This window comes from Astyanax mexicanus, chromosome 8, assembly GCF_023375975.1.
Source record: "Astyanax mexicanus isolate ESR-SI-001 chromosome 8, AstMex3_surface, whole genome shotgun sequence".
NCBI lineage: Eukaryota > Metazoa > Chordata > Actinopteri > Characiformes > Acestrorhamphidae > Astyanax > Astyanax mexicanus.
Genome location: NC_064415.1, coordinates 20,339,512 through 20,359,867, shown reverse-complemented (window position 1 = coordinate 20,359,867; position 20,356 = coordinate 20,339,512). Strand labels below are relative to the sequence as shown.

Sequence of the window (20,356 nt, the reverse complement as noted above, 5' to 3'; positions counted from 1 at the left end):
CAGATGCAGAGCTTTCAGACCTCAAATAATGCAAAAGAAAACAAGTTCATATCCACAAAATTTTAAGAGTTCAGAAATCAATATTTGGTGGAATAACCCTGGTTTTAATGGCATGTTCTCCTCCACCAGTTTTACACACTGCTTTTGGATAACTTTATGCCACTCCTGGTGCAACAATTCAAGCAGTTCAGCTCGGTTTGATGGATTTTGATCATTCAGCTTCCTCTTGATTATGTTCCAGAGATTTTCACATTTGGTAAAATCGTTTGGAAGTGGTCTCATTATTTTTTTTTCTGAGCTGTATACATACATACATATATTGTGCAAGTCCAAGACACAAGGCCAGAGGTGCAGAAGAAGCCACAGCAGAGCGAGAGCGATTGCAGAAGGAGGGAGGGCCAGAGCAGAGGTGTAGTGACCTAGTTTAGAAACAGAGGGAGGATGTGTTTAATAGCGGAGAGAAATAGAGAGAGAGAGGGAGGAAGAGGAAGAGGCAGGAGCGTTCTGGCAAGCGGCCATGTTGGATTGTCTGGTTTCCTTGGAGACGGAGAATGAGGAGAACCAACATGTCCGATATGATGACTGTTTACTGACACTCGCTGTTCTTTCTGAGAGCGTGCACACACACTTTTGCTTACTCATAAACTCACACCCAGCTGTGATGTTTCCAACCCAATGCCTTTTTGTCTCTGCTTGCCTCTCCTGCATTCTTTCTCTCTTTTTTCTCTCTCACACACACACTCGCGCACACACACACACATTAGTGCATGCCTCCTCAATCACATACGCGCATCTTAGTGTCTAGGCTGCCATATTTCACGCATATCAGCGAGGCATTAGTTCCTGCAGGCTGAACGCTGCCAGACGCGCATCATTGGACCCCTGAAGTGACCGTCTATATGCGTATAAATTACACTGGATTTTTCCACTTGCGGCTAAACTGTGTGTATGTGCGTGTGTGTGTGTGTGTGTGTGTATGTCTGAGAGAGAGAGTAATAGGATAATACCGGGTGACATCACTACTCCTCTAGTCCTCCACCTTGCATGACCTTTTCCTGGTTTAATCTGACGGGTATGAGTTCATACTGTACAGGCTCTCTCTCTTCAGAAACCGCAGTGGGAATACACATAATATACTGGGAGTCTGTTGGTCAGAGGTCGGTTTTTAATTTGTTCCAGTGATATAGATTAGGAAAGGATTATATATATACAGGGGATGCTGCATCTGTGCATTGGGGGGTTAGTGTAAGCCTGGGAGAGGAAACAAATACCCAGCTTTCCAGCAGTGTTCCTGATAAAAGCTTTATTTCAAGGAATGTCAATGAGAATTGAATTTAATTGAAGAAGACAGTTGTTGAGAAGGCTGTAGAATTTTAGGAATTAAAATGAAACGACAAAAAATAAAAGGATTCTAACATATAGCTCTTATAAAAGCCTTAAGAATTTTGCATATTGTCAGTCCTGACCTCATCTGTCTGTCTGCCACAAACTCTAGTTTACACACCAAAAACTCCAACCTCCTGGACTTGCCAGATCACGTGATGTTTCGGTGTTCTGGCTCACCAAGCTACTGAGATTGCTCTCACCTGTGTTTCCCAGTATAAATACCCCCTGTCTTCCCCTCCTCCAGTGCCCAGTATTTAACCTAGTTGAATCTAGGTTCTCTACTACCCAGCGTTTCATTTGTATTTGCCTTTTTTTTGTTATCGACCCGTTTTGTTTCTTTAACCACTCTTTTGCCTAGACCTTTATAGTTTGTTAGTTTACTCCTTGCTAGGGGTGGGCGATGTGGCCCTATAATAATATCATGATATGTCATGGTATTTTTGTGATAACGATATCTTAGCGATATCAGAAAACCTTATTTCCAAAAAATGCACTGCTTCAACAAAATGAAAATTGAATTTGATTATTTCATATGATATGATATGGCACACCCCTAATAACTTTATAGAGATTTAAAAAAAAATACAAGAATTTGATCAGATTTGTAACAGAAGTCAATGATCCAGAATGTCATGATACTAATAATAATGCACTCCATAATATCTCCATATATCCTGGATTAAAGTAATATAAATGATACAGGACAGATATAATCTGTCTCTAGTAGATCTATAATGGAAAATGAGAACATTTTGAATTTTTTGCTAAACTTTTACTAAAAACTGTAAAAAAAGTAGTACCCTGATGTGATATAATTAGGGGTGAGTGATATGGAGCGATATTTCATGGTATAATATCGTTGACCATATAAAAAATGCTGGCGATATTACTGCGTACAATACGATATGGCACGCCCTTACTCGTTGCCGATCCTTTTTTTGTATTTTTGACTTTCCTTTTTTTTTTTTTGGTATGTTGCTCTTTTTCAAAAAAACCTTTTATATCCTATATTTGAAAGTGTAAAGAAAACCTTTGATACTTAATACATTAAAAAAGAGAGAATTATTTATTTGTGGAGGTTATAATTTATAAATTATGTTATTGCCATTTGTTATTGTTTCATTTATCATTGATCACATACCAACCTAATATTATTTGCCATGATTTCCTTGATAGGTTGTTCATGATATCATGATAGCCTCAGCTCTGACGAGTATCCCTCTCCTGTCAGAATTTAAGAAGCTAGAAATCTTCAGAAGTTTTTTTTTTTTTTTTTTTTTTTTGGTGACAAATTAATTTAAGTGAGAATGAAGCATTAATGAGTCTTTGAGAGAAGCAGCTCAGGAAGGGGGAGCTATCTGCGGTGACTCATTAGCTCCTTACCGTTCGTGTGCTTTGCCAGATCAGTCTCTTTTCTGCAAATTTTGCCCTAATTGGATGAGAGGAAGAGAGCAAACCGAATACGAGTCTTCAAAGGTCCTGCCTCCTCCTATGAACATCATTACATCTGTTATTGGCCCCCGAGTGGGAGTCTCAGAGCAACATGCAGAGTTTAGTTAAAGAAACTTTTAACAGGAACATCCGAGTCATCCGAGACACAGTCATGTCAGTATTTTTATTTCTTATTTATTTATAGTTTAATGATGCCGTTTCGTGATTTTCTATATGATTGCTACTTTGGCACCACAATATGAAAAAAAAAAACACTTTCTCACTAAGATCCTTACATTCTTTTTTTGTGATAAACTTTCTGTTTATTTGTTTTACAAATGGGAAGGGCTGGGGAAGCATACTATCAATTTAACTCAGACATTATATAATTTTAAGATACAAATATTACTAATAAACCATAAGATAAGAGCTTATAAATCAAATACAAAATCCTGGATAGACTCATATAATTCTTCCCAGTTCCTGATATTTGCTTTGTTAATTTTAGCTGTTAGATATTCCATTCTGACTATATTTTGAAAACTAGAGATCCTGAAATTCATAACTGAAAGCTGGGGAGAAATACAAAGATGTAAACCCTGTGAATGACATCTTTCTTTTTAAGAAGACATAAATGTGGCGTGAGTGGTATGCTTAGATCAGTCAATTAGATACATTCTCAAATAGATCCTTACATTCTTTATTAGATTTTTTTTACACAAATACACAATTAAAGAATTATAATTATATTTTTCTGTGGTAACACATAACATCATAACATGATCAGGATGTATCATCAGATATTCATCAGAAACATGATGATGAGTTTAAGCACTGATTATTGGTCAGCTCTTGACAGCAGAGCTTCAGCCAGTATTTTCTTATTTGAATTGTGCAGTACATCACAGAATCACGCCTACCCATATTGGGATGTCGATGGTGAAACGGTGTATTGTGCAGCTTTTTTTTTTTTTTTTACATTGTTACAACTTGATAATGAATGAGCACACTTTTAAATATGCTTAAAGATGACCTGAAACAAAATAGATCATAACTCATCAACTTTTATTGAAAGTTAAGAAAAGGTAAGAAAAGTTAATAAAAGTTGCCATTTTTGGCAGTGATGGTCTTTGTACCTGTGCTTATCTTACTGATGCAAGTTCATAACTGTCAAAGCTAGTAGGTGCATTTACTCCAATAAAAAAATGCCTTCAATATAATGAAATATATCGGTCTGTATCTACTTCTTTTCGTTTGACTGATGGGCCTTTTAATGCAAAAGCACACACACTGGGCCAATCCAATTAAGCCGAAAGGTCACACAATCGGAGAGCGTTTTCTCAACTGTCAGGCACTTTACAGTGCTTGTAGAAAACGCTGTAATGAAATGCCGGACGCTTCATTCAAACAGCGCTTTCATAATTTATGTGTTAAGTAACACTTCTGTAATGTTCAAAACTGAAGGAATTCACTGGGTGAGTGCTCACGGCTCGTTTGTAATGTGTGTGTTGACAGACTGCTTTTTGTTATGTCTTTAAATCCCTTCCTGGTGTTTTAATGAAGATCAATATAAAGTGATATACTGTAGTATTTAGGGACTGAAAGGCCGTTAGCAGAGTGTTTTTGTGTGTGTGTCAGTGTGTGTGTGTGTGTGTGTGTGTGTGTGTGGGAGGGCAGGTGGTTATGTTTTTTTTTTTTTTTTTGCGAGGTCTTTGTTCAGGTGTAATTGGCATTAAATCGACGGGAGGCAGTGGAAGGTGTGCGAGACGTCCACGGCCACACTTTAACCAATAGCCTGCACAGCAGGAGACCAGCCTGAAGACGAAAGACAGAGACAGAGGTGGAGAGATAAAGGAGAGAGAGAGAGGGAGAAAGAAAGAGCTGCAGACAGACAGAGTGAAAGAGATTTGATAAGAGAAACATAAGGTCATGAGATGGTGTGATAAAGGAAGATTTGGAGCTGATTATATAAATCAGCGAGGCCTGATTGAAGAACGAGCCGGCCGGCCGGCGCGGTGGGAGAACCATTTGAAAGGAGGGGACAGATACGCAGAGCGCGAGGATAAGGAGGAGTGTCCTGGTGTGCGCTGGCAATGGAATAATGAATATAATTGGACCCTTGCTGCTTTTATGAAGAGGGCAACATTCTGTCATCATTATTTCCGGCGTTACTCGCCCAAGCCTCGTTTGATTATGGAGAATGGAAAAATTAGTTATTTCCGTGTGGAACTTGTGGCATCGCTAATTGGCTGAAAGATGGTCGGGGCAATTGTGTCATGGATGATCGATAAGTTCTGTTCATTGAGCCTAGAACGAGATTGTTATCGACTTGTGATTGGACGGTCGAGTGAAGTTCTTTCCTATTATCCCTCGCATTGATCCTCTTGACACAGAATATGTCAGTTAAAGGCAGGGGGAGAAAGAGTGGCAAAGGACATAGTAGTTAGTAAAAGTGAATTTTGGCTAACACTTTACTTGGATGGTCCATCTGCCTTGGCAACACAACTACAGCAGTTAACCTCTCCTCCATCATGGAATTTCATCCATTGTCTGCCTTATTGCTGCTTGGTGATGGGCCTTCGTATAGACACTGTTGGCTTGAACCAAATTGGATTGAACCCAGTGGCACTCGTTGTATCCATACACACACATTTCTAGTCCTACTGACCAAGCTTGCACAGTGTTCTAATTATTCTAACTATTGAGGTCCTGCATCTCCAACACCAATAGCCTCTAGTGTGTAGTCACCCTAAGAGCTAACCTGAGAGACTCACAAGCATCTAAAGCATCTGTTTCACCAGTGCTTCTTAATCAAACCAATTTACTGGGTGAGAATGTTGGCTACTGTTGTACCCTTAGGAAAATGGTATTGACAGGTGTATGGATCTTTAAATTTATGTTTGCGTGAATGTTTTAAAATAAGCTCCTTAAACCATAGACACACTTATCTTCTTTGGAAGGTGGTGGATATAAGTTATATGGACCTTCACAACCCTCCCACCTTTTTGTGTTGTTTATAATTCTGTTCTACTAGAGAAATTCTCCTCTTCTTCCAAATATCGTGACCCATGTTTATCATCACTGTGGTTGCAATCTATATTAACGGATCTTTAGCACTTTAGCACTGTACATTTGAATACAAATTAAGTATTACTGCCCCCTGCTGTTAACATGCCTAATAAGGTGAATTATCCCCATAGGATCGTATTTCTGTTGGAAAGGCATGTTCTGGAATCAGTCTAAGGTCACCAAACCCAGTGCCAAGTAAGCCACCATCCCCCTGAGCGAGTGATGGAGCACCATTAAGTACCTCTGGGATGAGTTTAACAGCAATTTAACATCAGTACCTGACCTCACTAATGCTCCTAAGACTGAAATGTCCTTAAATCTGCATAGCAGTGTTTTAGCATGTACTGTGAAGCTTGCCCTGAAGAGAGGGCAAAATGAGGGGAAACTTTCCAACATTCCGCTTGACGAAACCTTTGAATGTGCAGAGTATTGTACATATACAGCAAAAATACAGCTCTGGAAAAAACAAGAGAGCACTTAAAATGATGAGTTTCTTTGATTTTACCAAATTGAAAACCTCTGGAATATAATCAAGAGGAAGATGGATGATCACAAGCCATCAAACCAAGCTGAACTGCTTGAATTTTTTGCACCAGAGGTGAAATAAAGTTGTCCAAAAGCAGTGTGTAAGACTGGTGGAGGAGAACATGCCAAGATGCATGAAAACCGTTTGTGGAGCTTGGTTCCTCACACACTGTGGAAGAGTTATAGTGTCTGCATACAATACAAGAGAAAGACCTTCCGGCATTGATAAAAAACCCTGGGAAGAAAAGCATTCTAATGCAATTCAAAAAAGGTATCTTAGAACTCAGCTCGACAATGTTCCGTAGCCGTGCCTCACATTTAACATTTTAACATTTTTTAGACTAGAGAGAAAGAACGAGAGAGAGAGAGAGAGAAGGAGAGGGGGAGGATGAAAGAAAGAGAGCTGAACTGAAACAGAGATGTTCTCTAAATGAATGTCAATAATCTCTGCTTCATGCTCCATCAGCATCTTTAACTTAAGGCTTGTTTAGCATGAAACTGATAACACAGCATCTGCTGTACCTTAGCATCAGCCTGCCCTTTGTGAAACCGGTGAAAAAGAGAAGCTGACAACACTATTTTAATGTCACACTTCTCCTTCACATCTTTTTGTTCAGTCTAATTTTCTTAGCACTAATAATGTACGCTTATTATTAATAGGAACTGCCTGTGTGTGCACATGTGAATAGTGTACATCCTTTATTAATTCTTATTTTATACCATACGTAAATTAATTTTTTTCTGAACATTTATAAACACTTTCTAGTTCTATAATAAACTGTCTGTAGTCCTGTAAATAACGTATGTTTGTCTGCATACACTAATATCCTCTTTCCACCCTGTTCTTCAATGATCAGGACTCTACAAGACCACAACAGAGCAGAGCATCATTGGGTGGTAGATCATTCTCAGCACTGCAGTGACACTGACATTGTGGTGGTTAGTGTGATTAGTGTGTTAGTGTTTGTTACACAGGTATGAGTGGATCAAACACAGCAGTGCTGCTAGAGTTTTTAAACACCACAGAATCTCTGCTGGACTGAGAATAGTCCACCAACCAGGAATATTCATCTATCAACACACATACACACCCACACTTCTTTCAAAGACTTTACTATCTCACAAACTAAATTATCCATGCTGTTTCTATATGTGCAGGTGTTTCGGAGTGCAGAGGGAATGGGTATCCGCTTGGACAGCGCTTCAGCGTTCCAGGGCGCGGTCATTTCCCCACATTACGACTCCCTGTTGGTCAAAGTCATCTCCAGCGGGAAGGATCTGCCCACAGCAGCCAGCAAGATGCTCCGAGCGCTCGCCGAGTTTCGCATCCGTGGGGTGAAGGTAGGGCTCCGTCTGAGCTACGGCTCATCTATGGCACAAGAATTGATTGGGCCATTTAGTGCTTTTTTTCTGCAGGTGTGACATACATACACATTTTCTAGCTACATACAGTAAGTCTGGTTGTCTTCTCATAGGAAGCATTAAGTTCATATCCATAGTTCAATAAACATGCCACAGTTTTACACAGTTACACAGTCACATACATGCATACAACCCATTCCCCGTTCCTAGAAATGTTGAGCAATCGAGCTATATTGTACTTCATATTTTAGTCCGTGATGCCCACAGTTTATTAACCTTTAGAATGCTACACTGCCATGTGGAGAGAAACAGCTTGCATTGTTTACTGTTATAGATATTTATATAATGTATTATGCATACAGAGGAATTTGCAATAGTTCATACTGTTGTATAATAGTGAGTTTAGTAAGTGTTTGGAACCCTGCTCCAGTCTTATTAGAAACAACCATAATTTCTCGTCATTCTTCACTCAATACCGTGTTTTTTGGACTATAAGACACACTTAAAATTATTTAATTTTCCCAAAAATCGACAGTGCACTCTATAAGGCCACGCCGCTGAAGTACACCACTATATGGGTGAGTTTTTCAGTTAGTTTCTCAAGCACTATGGCTTGGTTCAGCATCATTAGCTGCTAACCGCAGCGCTAGTTCTTTTAACATTCAAAGGAGAGTATATTGGACTGTACTCTGCACGTTTACTGTGGTAAAACAAGCTACGTGGGACAAACCTCTAGATGATAGTGCCCTGGGTTACGGCATTTACCTCTCGCTAGCTGTGCGGTTATCGGCTAATGCTAGTCCTGGAGAAACCTAGAGAAAACTCACACTTGGGAAGAACTGAAAGTCTAAGCTTACTGTAAATAAACAAAAGCTTTTTACTCACCCAAATAAACAGTTGTCAGGAGAGAAATCTGTGTAGATTTACATCCAGTGCTTGTTTGACTTTGAAAGATTATTATTATTATTTTTTTTAACTTAGGCGTTCCCCCCAGCTTTTCCATCAGAAGAAAAATCTAATGTGTCTTATAATCTGCTACACCTTAAGTGTGAAAATAGACCAGAAAATCAGACAGTTATTGATTGTGTGGCTTATAATCTGGTGCGCCTTATAGTCTGAAAAATAAGGTAATCTTTTATTTGAATTAAAATATCCTAAAAAATAGTTTTAATATAAGAGGATGGTTAAGATGCCCATAGTGTCATGTATTTGTACAGTGCAACAAATGTGATTTTTTTTGTACATCACAGCTTGAAAAGCCATAATATGGTAACCCTGTAGGAAAGAGGGTTTAGGGCCTTGCTCAAGGGCCCGACATAAAACAGGAAATCCAGATATTAAACCCACAACCCTGTGTGCAGTATTCCAGCAACATGGGGTAATTAGAACATGCAAGCAATTGTCTTGGATTTCTGCAGTTTGGAGGACATGGACAGAACCATGGAATTGAGGCTTAAAAAGGATTTTTAATCCTTTGATTAATTGATTAATGAAAAAAGACAAACGTGTGCTTAAAAAAAGTCAAATCAGGGACAAAATGGAATTTTGAAAGCATGAAAAATTAATTTCATTAAGCTCTAATGTTTGCATTCACTAGGCATTCTTTCCTCTCTCTTTATGTCTCCTTTAAATAATTCCCATTGGCCCGGTTGACACTTGACATTAACATAACCAGCCATTTAAGACACAGCACAGTTACATTTGCCCTTTTCAAATATAACTTATGCATCCAGATATTGATTGAGTCTCATATCCCCATGCAATATTTACTCTTTATAATAAGGCTGCTATGGCTCCAATGCAGAGTAAACACATATTATATATCAGGGCTTTTCAGCTCCGGTCCTGGAGGTTCAGCGCAGCTCAGTGATTTCCCAGCTCAAACACACTTAATTCAGCCCATCAGGTAATTACCAACTTGAGTAGATGTGTTTGAGCCCGGGAGCTGCTGTTCAGAGCTCTGTTACACCAGCTTTACGTGTTTTCTGTGTTTTTAAACTATTTTGCACTCTCAGTGCAGAGCGTTGCAGACGTCTCATCTGAAGCTACTGAGGAATGTAGGATGGCAAGTTAAGTATGTTTGTCTGGCAGCCACAACTGTGAGAATTGTGCACTTTCACAGGAAACAAAAGACTTTTCTGTTTTAGCTTTGGCATTTATACGCCTACATACGAATATGCACATGGCTATAAATAAAGTTACTCGCGAGAGGTGGGAACCATACTGAAACTTGTGGGCTGAGCTCACACCATGGTGCACCTTGAATGTAGGAAAATGGAGTGCATTGCAGTTAGATTTCCTGCAAATTAGATTATATGTGTTTTATTAAATCGAAATCAGAGCCATTAGATATAATAAATCCATTGCAATTACAGCAGTCACATGATGTTTGTCTTTTAAACATGGTATTTTACATTTAAAAGCATATATGGACAATGTGTGAAAAGTCATATGGGAAAAAAAATATTTATATATATATATATATATATATATATATATATATATATATATATATATATATATATATAGTATATAGTCTCAGTCCTATGAAAAACACTTATCTCTATTTTTGTCGATGTTCAGTTTACTGCATAATTTGAACAAACAAACAGTCCCTTACATTGTACCAAAATTTCTTGATCAATGGACCAATAGAAAATCTTCAAAATGACCTGAAATAAACTATTTTACATTGACTTCCATTGAAAGTTTACACGTTTTTTCTCTCTCCTGTAAAGTTGCTGTGTTGGAGATACGTGTTTTTCATTGGACAGCGACTATATAATAGTCCATAGAAACTTGATGTCTTTTTAACAAGTATTTAAACATGTGGACATTTTCTCTTCATTTCAACAATATTTAGAAATGGTAACAAATGTAATAAAAATGAAAAAAAAAAAAAAAAAAAAAAACTACACCCAATGAAGTGTCTTAAAAATACTTCTAAAATACTTTTAAAAAATGTACATATATATTTTTTTTGTTACAATGATTTGTCTTGTACTATTTGTTTTTGCAAAGCAGCGTAGATAAACCATAATAAAACAGAAGCCATAAAAAGTTCAAATCCACCAGTGAGCAAGCCAAAGGCAAAACTGGCGAGGGAAAACTCCCTCAAAGCTGGATGATGAAACCTTGGGTGAAACCAGGGCTCACACGGCAGGATCGATTCTCCTCTGATCAAGGCTACTAATAAATCATTGATAAAAGTCACTGTACCACCAGTACAGTCCTGAAATAGTCATTGTAGTGGTGGTGAGAATAATGAAAGTAATGATGAGGATCAATGGAAATAATATAAGCATTACAATTACTAGCAGCAGGACTAATCTAGTAATCTTGACTGTAGTCATGAATGAAAAAGGGCAAATTCTTAGAGACAGATAGCAGTGGTTAGAAGGAGAGCCCAGTGATCAAACTTTAAACAGCACGGGTCACACAGGTAGGCAATCATTAAGTGAGAACAGAAAGGAATATCAGAGTGTGGCTTAATGTGGCTTAGTGTGACAGATCTGGCTAGAACAGCCTAACTAAAAGTTGAGAGACAGAAGGTAACATAGACATGGGAGCATGTTAAACACTGGCATCCATCAGTTCCTCCATTCTTAATCCATCTTTTGATCTTGTTTAAGTTGCTGAAGGACAGTGCCAGCATTGCAGGTTAAAAATCAGTTTAAACAATTCTTATACTCCTTAATTATTAGGAAATAAAACAAAATGCCTGAGGTTTAAATGTGACACGCTTCTTGCCAGATTCTAATTTAAACAATTTAAGCAGTAATTTATGTCTAAAAATGCATGGGTGCCACCACTATGATCAGGACATTTCTGGTTAGAATCCACGTCATGCAGCTTGCCATCAGCTGCCGGAACCCTGAGAGAGCACAATTGCCCTTGTTCTCTCTGGGTGGGTAAATGGTGTTCTCTCCCCACATCACTCCAAAGGGTGATGTCAATCAGCACAAGGCGTCTGTGAGCTGATGTATCGGAACCGAGTCGCTGCGCTTTCCTCCAAGCGCACTGTGATGCTATTCGGCCATGCTGCATCAGCAGCAGTTGGAAAAGAGGCGGTGGCTGACTTCACATGTATCGGAGGAGGTGTTAGGGGTGTTAGAGCATCACGAGTGATAGAGGAAATCCTAATGAGTGGGTTGGGTAATTGGCCTTGTAAATTAGAAAGAGTTTTTAATGAAAAGGATGGGGCAGTATAAATAATAAGCATTTTAAAGCTAAGTAGATTCAGATCTCTGAAACTAAGTAAAGTAAATTCTCACCTTCTTAATATGTCATTCAGGCTCTTGCCACATTAACTATTTATCCTGCAGATCTTAATTTGTTTGTTTAAATAGCTGTTTCCCTGCCTGAGAGAGACAGAAAGACAGACATGGTTTGACTTTGAAGCTTCTTTACTTCTCAAACAATAACCAATTTCCTTCTGATAGACTCTTTGACTTTGTAGCCACTTTGAAAAATCCACAAAATCGCAGGAGACCAAGGATGTGAGTTTACCACCAAAGGAGTTTGGTGTGTGTGTGTGTGTGTGTGTAGAGGATGAGGAAATGATAGACATTACTGGAGAGATCTACAGATGCTAACTGTGTAAAGGTAGCTCCTGGAGCAGCGCTGAGTGATCATGTAAGGTGTGCTGCAGCACTCGAATGCCTCCAGTCTTGTATTATGCAGTTGATTAGGAGGCTGGAGACTGGAGTTCTTTTGTTGTTTGTTGCTCGACTGTTGCGATTGATCTATGGAGTTGTGATGCATTGTAGTTATTCATCACCCAGCCAGTGCTGTGAATATTCATCTCCCACAGTGTGTGCTTGGTGTATCTTCTTTCTTCCTGACGTGAAGATGAATGCGTGTAAGTCACAGTTATTGCTGGCAGTAACAATAGCATGTTGTATTTCAGTACTTAATTATTTCCCTCTGGTAGCTCATGTAACCACAAGAGGAGAAACTCAGTCTATGCCTCACGTTCATGAGTAGAAGATGAGTAACTTTATTATAACTTTACATGTTTTTCTCATTTTTAACATATTAAAAGGAAGTCATATACTAGTGCATCTCAAAAAATGTAGAATATCATTGAAAAATTATTTTATTTAAGTAATTCAGTTCAAAATTTATTACATAAAACCAATTAGTACTTGTGGCAGAGTGGGCGGTGTTCCAAGTCCTGCTGGAAAATGAAATCCGCATCTCTATAAAAGTTGTCAGCAGAGGGAAGCATGAAGTGCTGTAAGATTTTGTGGGAAAACACTGCACTGACTTTAGACTTGATATAAAACACAGTGGATCAACACCAGCAGATGACATGTCTCTCCAAACCATCACTGATTGTGAAAACTTCACACTAGACCTCGAACAGCTTGGACTCTGTGTCTCTCCACTCTTCCTCCAGACTCTGCTCCCTTCATTTCCAATCGAAATTCCAAAATTTACTGATAGTCAATGATGGGTTTCTGTGTGTAATACATCTATATAATATATGAGTTTCACATTTTGAACTGAAGTACTGAAATAAAGTAAGTTTTTAATCATATATTTTTTTTTAAGATGCACTAGTATGTAGACTTATATCTGATGGTACAGAATGAGCTTGCTATGTGCTTCTGGAAAGTACTGATAAAATTTGAGTTGCAATAGAGTTATATCTCAGGCAGATCTAAAAATGACTGCAGCTGTGATCAAAAGCGACCAAAGAAACTTTCTGTATTATATTATATTATATTTGAGTATCTTCCTTGTTAGAAATTGCAATAACCACGGTATTACCATAGTTTAATGTGTAGTTTGAATGTTTTATGTTTTTATCTTTGTAACAAGCACAAAAACACAAGCGCTAGTAGTTCATCTCAGTAGCTAGTTAGCTAACTTCCTCGTTCCACCTTAAATGAAGCAACAGACAGCAGAGGCGGCTGCATTTAAGGTGGAACAGAAAAATAAAAAAAAGCTAATAAAAGCTAAATTCAGCCCCCCATCACTGAGGTATTAAGGAATAGACAGTAATAATAGCCCCCTTTCTGAAGACATACAATGCTTGAAATTGAACTGGTTAATCAGCAGCTAGGTTGCTGAACTTGAGCACTCCACTGCTATATATCTGTATATGTTGCTGTAAATAAAAGGATTGTACCAATTCTCAATGGAAAGATTCCACCCTTTCCACTTTAACTCTATTAAAAAGGGAAGGGTTACACCCGAAAACAATTGGTAGAGCTACAAATTAAAAATGGGTCTTGGGGATTGGGTCTGAGTCTTGCTGCACAAATAGTAAAAGAACCTCTTGCTAAGAGACATTTTGCCCACTTTGCAGATTTTCAGAGGGAGCGTATCATCCTGAAACTGAGAAAACTAGGATGGTCATGTTGATGAATTGCTCAGCATCTAGGCCATCTATTTTACTTTAATACCATAATCACTTGCATGTGTCACCATTACATTCACACAGAGTTTCACTTGAGTCCAACAACTCCAACGTTTGGTGCATTATATTTTTTTGTCATTTAGTGTAAATGAACATGTTTCTTGAGGACTGCTACTTTGCACTAAGAAATAATGCCTTACAAACCTAATACACCCTCCCATCCTGGTATCAAAAAGAGTTATCTGACTTGTAACAGTAGTGGACTCCTTTTTTGGTGCAGTATAGAGCCTTTTTTGAAAGGTCAGACTATTTTGTCTTTGTGTGATGTCAGAGCTATTGTCAGTTCAGGAATTTCTGTGGGCTTGAAAGATGTATAATGGGATCACCTGTTTCAAATGAAGATTTGGTTCTTTTTCTGTGTTAAAAAAGTGTTAAAAAGTGGGACGAGTTTTGTTTAGATTCACCATTAAATACTGGTGAATGATTGTCAAACAAGGTGTGGGAAAACTCCAGTGTCTTTACCTAAATGTCCGTGGTTTTTTTTTGTTTTTTTGGGGGATTTTTTTTTATATAGTGTAGAATTATTAGAACATTTTGGAGGAGCCTGTCTGATTTAATCCTCATATTTAGTTTGGTTTGCATTTGATTATTAAAGTGAGTGCATCACCATGGAGAGATCCACAGAGCTCTCTGAAGCTTTCAGAAAGAACCTGTAGATGCAGATGCAGAGTCTGGGAGGAATTAAAAAAAGATCTTAAAATAATGATAAGTCAGTATTAACTGCCCATATATACATTTACAAGTGTAACAATGGCTGAAACTGGTGGGTGGTTTTAGCACAATCAGTTCAAATGCAAATCAAATGAAATGTAAAGAAGTCTCCATTAATCCTATAAAATGCTTGACATTAATTAAAAGCCTGTAAGTATTGATTAAAATGATTATTTTTTTATTTTATCAAATTAAAGACCTCTGGAATATAATCAAGAGGAAGATGGATGATCACAAGCCATCAAACCAAGCTGGACTGCTTGAATCTTTGCACCAATAGTGGCATAAAGTTATTCAAAAGCAGAGTGAAAGACTTGTGGAGAAGAATGCATGAAAACTGTGATTAAAAACCAGGGTTATTCCACCAAATATTGATTTCTGAACTTTCAAAACTTTATAAACTTTACAATCTGCATCCTATTTTGTTATTTCAGCCATTTCTCATTTTCTGTAAATTCTCCAAATTTTTATTTAGAATTTGGGAGAAATGTTGTCCTTTGTTTATAGAATTAAACAACAACCTATAAACAGCAAAATCAGAGAAACTGATTCTCTTAAATTATATATATATATATATATATATATATATATATATATATATATATATATATATATATATATATATATATATATATATTATCATCTGTAATACTGTGTGACACTAATATTGGTATGCCAGTGCACATGATAAATAAATCCCAGCACCAGTCTGCATGTTGCTGCATTATCTTTAATTGTTGTTCTTTAGATCAGTATGCCCGAAATCCCTATAATTTTATAGCCGTGTGATTCAAGATCTGGGGAATTCTATCAGGCTCCTTAATGTTAATCATCGCGTTTGTCAGGATCCATTGTATGCGACAATGCCAAGTGCGTGAGGTACACGATGTCACACACATAGACAAATTAGATTCTTGTTGTAGTGTACCGGAGGAATGAGTCTTATCACAGTGTGTGAAGCCCAATTTAATTAGACAGTGTGAATACCTTCACTCCTGTCCTCTAGCTGCTCTGCTGCGGAATTTCTGCAATCTTCAGCCTTTCTGCTGGAAATGCTCATTAATTCTGCTGCGTTTGTGAGTGTGTGTGTGTGTGTGTGTGTGTGCGGGCAGGATGCTGCTGACCTGAAGATCACTGGAGCTGTAATAGGCTTATGCAACAACAAAAGAGGGGAAGATAGAGTTTAGAGGGTGGGGAAGGAGGGGAGCAGAGCAGGCAAAAGAGCGACGGAGGGAGATGGTAACAGTGAATGACGTGCGGTGGTAGTGCCCATAGCAACTGTCACCAGTGAACATGTCTCACTGAAAAGATGCACTGGTGGCTACTATTTGGAGCATGCGCATGTGTGTGTTTGTGTGTGTGTGTGTGTGCTGTTTGTTTTAGGTGTGTGTGTGTGTGTGTGTACAGTAATGTTTGTTAGTAAGTGAGCAGTTAATACAGTTGTTCTTGTGCAGTGCAGTAAATTGGGTTGGAAATGAAACTATGACTACGAGGTTAAAGGCCAGAGTCAGAGCCAAATAACTTTCTACTGAATATATTTTCACACACAGAGACTTCTTACACACGTTTCCAGCCACAGTCTTTTTGAATAAATAGTTTACAGTGATTAGAATTCACCTCTGAAGGTCATTAGTGAATGAATAAGTGACTAAAGCAGTGTTAGCTACCTTTGTTAATCAGAATCAGAATTGCCTTTATTGTCACATGGTCAACCAGCGAAATTAGCCGTCAACCCATCCATACGGGTTGACGGTGCATTTTAGAATATAAGTGCATATAAGTGCATTTTAGAATAGTTACTGTATTATTCTAATTAGTAACGGGTAGTGCTTACATAGGGTGACTATATGTCTTGTTTCCCCCAGACGCGTCCTTTTTTCTATCTAAAAATTGCAACCGGCAAGCATTTCTGAATTACATAAAATGTCCAGGATTTCGCAATGATTGAGTCAATGAGTCAAGACTAATTTACCATTTATTTTGAATAAAATTCTTTCGTATTTTGAAAGAAAGAACATATGATGTTTATGATGTACAGTTACTTTTAAACTATTTGTTATTAAATTGGTAAACTAGGTACTCAGGGTGTGCCATATCATATCGTACACAATAATATCTCCAACATTTTTTAATATTATACCCTGAAATATGGTGCTATATCACCCACCCCTAATTATGGCCTATGACATCAGGGTACTACTTTTTTTGCTTTTTTTTATCAAAAGAAAAATTCACACTGTTCTCATTTCCCATTATATATCTAATATATATATATATATATATATATATATATATATATATATATATATATATATATATATATATATATATATATATATATAATAGAGACAGATTATATCTGTCCAGTATCATTTGTTTAATTTTAATCCTGGATATATGGAGATATTTGGAGTTCATTATTAGTATCATGACATTCAGGATCATTGACTTCTGTTACAAATCCGATGAAAATTCTTGTATTTTTTTATATCTCAGTTAGGAGTGTGCCATTTCATATCATATGATATAAAACAATTTAACTTTCATTTTGTTGCAGTACTGTATTCTTAAAATATAGTGTTTTGGCATATTGCCAAGAGTATTTTCATCGCGAAAAATATATACCATGAAATATTGTGATATTATTTTAGGGCCATACCGTCCACCCCTACTAGGTACTAATGTATACAAATTCACATACCAGCTAATAGTATGATCGCTAACTGTAAAATTAGCCTAGAGTTAAATGTATAAATATTATTCAGAATTTATTGTGGGTAAATGCAATATGTTGTGCATTATTCTTTATCTTTTTTAGAAAAGCTCATGTCCCAGCACCATTAAAAGTGAAAGCGTAAAGTTGTGTTCTTGTTTGACTCTTAAAAACAGTAGTTTTTCTCTGATAAGTATCATGTGGTTTCTTATTTTTTCTTTCAAACAGCACTCTTTATGCTGTTATTGTCTGAAGTTTTATTTTGTTTATTAAGCTAATGCTGCAGGCTGTATCCTCCATCCACTGTTTAAACTGGACTGAGCGAGGCCAGCTCTGGTGCTATTGGTCAGGCTGTGTGTTTATATTAAAGGCGAGGTGCTAGACTAGTACTGTCTGTATGTGTATCAGATCATTCATTACAGATGCAGGTATGTACAGAATAATAGAAGATATTATAATGAGATAAGTGATGGCCCACACCTGATTTTGTCCTGAGCAGGACAAAAGTTGAACCTGAATGATCCAACAATCCAATTTAATTTACAGTTTTTTTTTTTTTCTAAGGGGGTCGTGGGGCTGGGAAAAACATCTTTAAATTTGTGCTTTGATGACCCTGTGACATGTAATCTAACAAAGGAGAATAATATTATTGAAGTGCTACATTCACATCACAAGCCTTATGAATCATTTTTTGTTCAGGTTGGATTTGGAATTTTGGTATTTTGACATTTCACAAAAATCTTTGAAAATACAGAGTTTTGAAAAAACATCAGTTGTGTGCTATCAAATGACATCTTGCTTTTGTTGTTTATGCTAACAACAGTCATTAAAAGGATAAATGCATTGCATCGTGAAGCATGTTACGATCACAAAATCTAGCGATTATAGTGCAATCTGGTATTTTGGCATTTCGTCTGTGTTGTAGAGCCTTTATTGCCTCGGGATTGTTATGCTAGAGTGAATTTTATGCTCTGTTCCTCTGAGTTTATGTGATGTTTCAGCTTGCCGCTGTTCGGAGGACGAGTAGATGGGAGAGTGCAGGCAGCTTCTTCTCTTCTCACTTTCAGTCCTTTATAAAAGATGAGCAGCAGTGGGAGAATGGAGGACACTGAAAGCGAGGGAGAAGCGTATGCTGAAGGACACAGAGAGAGAAGAGCTTGGAGTGACCTTGGAGTGTTTGCAGTCAAAACATTGCCATTTGAAGGCTTTCAGAGTGATGGGGTTTTCATTGCTTGTGCATTTAGTGTTATGCGGTGGCCACTTGATTGAATAGGTACAATAGGCGCAAGCGATGGGACTAGAAGAGAGGAGATTAAAGAAGAGCTCAGAAAGGTGAAGAGTAGATGGATTGGAGCGGGAGAGAAAACATGTTGAATGGACGTTCATAGAGTAGGTCTCTGAAAAAAGCAAGGAAGCTTTTAATGCATCCCTGCAACATGATGCTCTCTGTCTCTCTTTCTCTCTTTTGTTTTTTTCATGCGCTTTTCTTTTTCTCGTCCTCGAACTGCACTGGCTGCTCTTCTCGTCCTTTATCTCCTGCTACTCATCTCTTTTTCACCTTTTTGTCTATTTTTGTTCTTTCTCTCTTTCTCTCCCTTCTTGCTTTACAAACAGCTCTGGAAAAAAAATTAAGAGACCACTTCCGTTTCTGAATCAGTTTCTCTGATTTTGCTATTTATAGGTATATGTTTGAGTAAAATGAACATTGTTGTTCAATTCTATAGACTACAGACAACATTTCTCTCAAATTCCTAAGAAATATTGTCATTCAGAGCATTTATTTACAGAAAATGAGACATGGCTGAAATAACAAAAAGAAGCAGAGCTTTCAGAAAAAAAAACAAGTTCAACAAGAGTTCAGAAATCAATATTTGGTGGAATAACCCTGGTTTTTAATCACATTTTAATCATGTTTGTGCATCTTGGCATGTCCTCTTACACACCAGAGGTTTTCAATTTAGTAAAATCAAAGAAACTCATCATTTTTAAGTGGTCTCTTATTTTTTTTTTCCAAAGTTTTATCTGGTCTTGTCTCTCTGTTGCTAATGTGAGTTGCTAGTCTGTTTACATGAACAAGTGTAGCCAGATCCTACCGTTCACAAACATTACTCTGTCCGATATGGGTGGAAATGCATTCTGGGATGTTTTGCTGGTGCATATGTGAGACTAGTTCCTGCTTAACTGACAACCACTATCAGGCCTTCATCAAACTCTAATAATTCACATTGCCCTGCCATGAGCATGCTGACTACTGTTCAGCCTTTATCACAAGAGAACACCTCACAACCTATACAGGAATTCCCAAACCATCCCCTGAGAAAACGCTTCCTGATCAATTTACATGCTGCTATTCCATAACACTATAAGTGTGAGCACAGGGAGCAGGGGTGTTTTAAGACCCAGCAGAAGCAGGGGTCTGAACTTCGCCTATGAACCACCATAACTTGTGCCTGTTCATGCAGAATGAATCATCTGAAGCAGCTGAATCACTAAGCTATACGAGCTACATCAGAGAAATTATCAGAGCTTAATGATTCAGTTAATGTGAACCAAATGACTCAGGCCTTAGCAAACAACACGGAGGAAGTGATTCACGCCGTATGAAATGACCTGGCTGGATTATTGATCATTTCTTTTATTTCACTGCTGCGTAATTGATTCTCCCGCTCAGTTGCTCAGCTCCCCCAGACAAGTGATTTGCACCTATTGTAATTATAAATTCATAGCAGAGA

General features: G+C 37.7%; 1 protein-coding gene across 1 annotated transcript in view; it reads left to right on the top strand.

The window, feature by feature from the left end:
- The window catches only part of pcxb (pyruvate carboxylase b), a 357,875-nt gene that overhangs the window by 160,298 nt on the left and 177,221 nt on the right, over positions 1 to 20,356 (top strand). Inside the window, exon 10 of the mRNA XM_022678445.2 lies at positions 7,570 to 7,752. Coding sequence (XP_022534166.2) covers positions 7,570 to 7,752 — 183 coding nt within the window. The remainder of the gene's footprint in view (positions 1 to 7,569; positions 7,753 to 20,356) is intronic.